The 4,160-nt window shown below is 46.1% G+C and overlaps 1 protein-coding gene across 1 annotated transcript in view; it reads right to left on the bottom strand.

Annotated features, from left to right (window-relative positions):
• LOC101851191 (N-acetylated-alpha-linked acidic dipeptidase 2) overlaps nucleotides 1–4,160 on the bottom strand; it is a gene marked incomplete at its 5' end in the record, with an annotated part of 25,758 nt that extends 21,598 nt beyond the window's left edge. Inside the window, 1 exon segment of the mRNA XM_013083267.1 lies at nucleotides 3,769–4,160. Within this exon segment, the coding sequence (XP_012938721.1) occupies nucleotides 3,769–4,160 (392 nt within the window).

The raw sequence follows: 4,160 nt of genomic DNA, 5'->3' as shown, positions 1-4,160 counted from the left end.
TCTAGGTCGTGGCAGCTCTACGACATGCACTTAACCCTTGCCTCGTCTGACACAAAACTGTCCTGGTCCAAGGGGGAAGACCAACGAGAGGGCCTGGCAACAGAGAACGACAGTAGGGTTCATCTTTACCTGGCGACTGGCGACACATCAGCCACCGAGCCGTGCGATGCAGAGAGTAGGCCGGTCCCAGAGTCGCTCTGTAGTCTGTAGGTCTGACCTGTAGGCCTAGCTCGCACCGTGCAAATGAATGTATACATTATCGTGTACCTGAGCATCGTCGCTGTATCGTCTGTCTGTTGTCAGCAGCGCGACGCGTCGCGTCAGACGTGCTATGCTATTCAACAGTGTTGTAAAACATGGCGGACATGTCACACGCAACTTCGCTTCGTGATTATTTTCCACTGAAACTCTTCACAGATCAACAAAATCAGCAAGAAGTAAGTGTTATTAGGTGCTTTACTATTAAATATACTGATGCTAGCATCAACACTTGGCCACAAAATCACCAAGAAATGCACTTTATCATACATTGAAACTTCGAATCGAGAGGTTGACTTGACTTAGTTTTGTCATTTGACTGTTTGTCGTAGCCTATGCTGGCCTAAGCCCTAGTCTAGATCTAGACCTGTGTGCTTCTCTAGATTCAAGGCTAGATCTATATCTATATCTAGACTTCTAGATCTAGATTGAGATGCAGATGGATGTCCCTAGAAAGGCCAAGATTCTAGATCTAGATCTATATAATAATTTACATCTCATCTAGATCTAGAATCTAGAATCTAGATCTAGATTCTAGATTAGATTTAAAGTATTCACCCCAGAATTATATCTCGACTTGATCAATTCTAAATATCTGGTGTGCAATGTCCGTAGATCTAGAAATAGAAATCACTCTAGATTCTAGATCTAGATCTAGGCCTAAAGTACCCCTGTCGTAAAATCTATATTTAGATATATCTAGATTTAGATCTAAATCTAGATTCTAGATCTAATTTATATAATCTAGATTAGATCTAGATTATCTTGGCTATCTAGAACTAGAGATACATGTATATATAGATCTCGAATCTAGATCTAGATCTAGATTTCTAATCTAGATCTAGCCTAAATCTAGATTCACTCCCACATGACAATGGCGTCTTGTAAACATTAAACAGGACCGCAATTGTACAGGTGCATCGAAAAAGAAACCATTGAAACGAGCACAGAAGTAGATCTACTGTTGATATGATAGTATGAATCAAGTTGCATGACAGTGTGTGTCTCCGCCAATTAACAGGCAGGCAGCCTAGAATCTAGTCAAGAGTCGCCCTTCGGTCATTCGCCAACCTCTAGAGCTAGAGATCTAAATCTAGATCTAGATCTACTTTCCGAACTGCACACTCTTGACTGTGTGCACAACAAAATCAAGATTCTAGATATCTAGATCTAGATCTAGATACACGTTTATTAATTAATATCTCTCTCTCTCTCTCTCTCTCTCTCTCTCTCTCTCTCTCTCTCTCTCTCTCTCTCTCTCTCTCTCTCTCTCTCTCTCTCTCTCTCACTCCCTATCCCTGGGCTAAAATAAATAAATTATAGGCCTAGTAGGCCTAGGCTAGACATCGATGTACCGCCCGAGATGATCAGTAGCCTTGTATTGTGGCCTAATTGTAACCAATGTATGTAGGCCTAGGCCAGATTCTAAACTAGGCCCTATCGTCAGTCCAGCGAGTTACTATGCGCAGCTGCAAAAGTGGGAGGGGCCTGCACTTGTCACATGACGTAAAGAAGAGTTGTCCCGTCTTGGTATAGGCCCTAGGCCTAATTGGTCTTGGATTACACATTACCTGGGCTAAATATATAGATCGTTAGTGTTGCACACCCGCCTGCACACGTCAACACACAGTGCGGCTGTGCTGTGCTGACACACAGCGAGTGTGCGTCACGCTCGCTGAGACACAGGCGCCAACTCACAGTCCGGCTGTGCTGACACGCAGACGGCGTGCGCTAGGCGAGCTACAGGTCAGACCTACAGAGCCACTCTGGGACCGGCCTTGGGTAAAAAATTTGAGACGCAACTTGTCCAATATCTCCTCAACTATCAATGGATCAAACATGGGTTCTCCAAACTTTGCACACTGACTTGTTGCAATTCGTCTTAACAGATCAACATTTTTGTAAACATCTACTACTAGCTGCATTCTAGAAAATTCCTTAATAAATTATACAATAGGCCTACTAATACATACAAAGTATCCAGGTATGAAAGTACCCAGGTCTTGCACTTGCAAGGCAGAGATCAGCTCTTCTATCTCCACACTTGCCAAACGGCAAAATCTCCTACCAAATGAAAATGTTTAATGTGTCCCACGCGCTCATATGGCCTTATGCAGTTATGAGCACCGTAAAACACCCCCCCCCCCCCTCGTCCCCTCCAAAAAACCCCAAGAAAAACAACAAACAAACAAACAAAGACAACATACATCCGTACATACATGAAAATAATACATACATGTACAAACATACAAACACACATGCAAACAACAGCCTGGCTTGCACTGAGAGCGACACATGAGATGACCAACCGGAAGTCGGGCGGAAGTGGAAGAGTCACAACCGCTGCCTTGTAGATCTAGTAAGTTGTAGGTGGACAGAAAAAGAAAAGAACAAAACAAAACAAAAAACCCCAAAGTGTGCCCACCCCCATCTGACCCGACCAACTGTTTGAGTTTGATGTTGTGTTTGGCTCACCTGACCAACTGTTTGATGTTGTGTTTGGCTCACCTGACCAACTGTTTGATGTCGTGTTTGACACACCTGACCAACTGTTTGATGTCGTGTTTGGCTCACCTGACCAACTCACCTGACGAATTGTTTGATTTGTGTTTGGTTCACCTGACCAACTCACCAGACGAATTGTTCGATGTCGTGTTTGACTCACCTGACGAATTGTTTGATGTCGTGTTTGACTCACCTGACAAATTGTTTGATGTCGTGTTTGACTCACCTGGCGAATTGTTTGATGTCGTGTTTGACTCACCTGACGAATTGTTTGATGTCGTGTTTGACTCACCTGACAAATTGTTTGATGTCGTGTTTGACTCACCTGGCGAATTGTTTGATGTCGTGTTTGACTCACCTGACGAATTGTTTGATGTCGTGTTTGACTCACCTGACAAATTGTTCGATGTCGTGTTTGGCTCACCTGACGAATTGTTTGATGTCGTGTTTGACTCACCTGATGAATTGTTTGATGTCGTGTTTGGCTCACCTGACCAACTCACCTGACCAACTGTTTGATGTCGTGTGTGGCTCACCTGACCAACTGTTTGATGTCGTGTTTGGCTCACCTGACCAACTCACCTGACGAATTGTTTGATGTCGTGTTTAGCTCACCTGACGAATTGTTTGATGTCGTGTTTGACTCACCTGCCTGACGAATTGTTTGATGTCGTGTTTGGCTCAACTGACCAACTCACCTGACCAACTGTTTGATGTCGTGCGTGGCTCACCTGACCAACTGTTTGATGTCGTGTTTGGCTCACCTGACCAACTCACCTGACGAATTGTTTGATGTCGTGTTTAGCTCACCTGACGAATTGTTTGATGTCGTGTTTGACTCACCTGCCTGACGAATTGTTTGATGTCGTGTTTGGCTCAACTGACCAACTCACCTGACCAACTGTTTGATGTCGTGCGTGGCTCACCTGACCAACTGTTTGATGTCGTGTTTGGCTCACCTGACCAACTCACCTGACGAATTGTTCGATGTCGTGTTTGACTCACCTGACGAATTGTTTGATGTCGTGTCCCCTGATGCCGTAGACCAGCGTCTCGTGGTTGTTGCCCAGAAGGTCAAGGTCACCCTGTGGCTCCCCCGCGCGGCCGCACACGTCCTGTAGGTAGGCGTGGTCATAGTGCAGCTCGCGCACGTAGAAGCCCACACACACCCCCAGCAGGAACATTATCGCCACGCCCAGCACACACAGGGAGAAGCACACCACGCTGACCATACCGCCTGACCTCCTGGACGAAGCAGAGGTCACAGAGGTCACAGAGCTCTCACTGACACGTCGTGTGGGGGCGGGGCTACGGGGCGGGGCTTGCGAGGTTGTGGGCGTGGTCTCCCGGCCGGGCTGTAGCAGACGGTGGCTCGTGGCGTCCTCAGGGTCCACGGG

Source organism: Aplysia californica, unplaced genomic scaffold (genome assembly GCF_000002075.1).
Source record: "Aplysia californica isolate F4 #8 unplaced genomic scaffold, AplCal3.0 scaffold00221, whole genome shotgun sequence".
Lineage (NCBI taxonomy): Eukaryota > Metazoa > Mollusca > Gastropoda > Aplysiida > Aplysiidae > Aplysia > Aplysia californica.
This window is presented reverse-complemented; position numbering and strand designations above follow the sequence as displayed.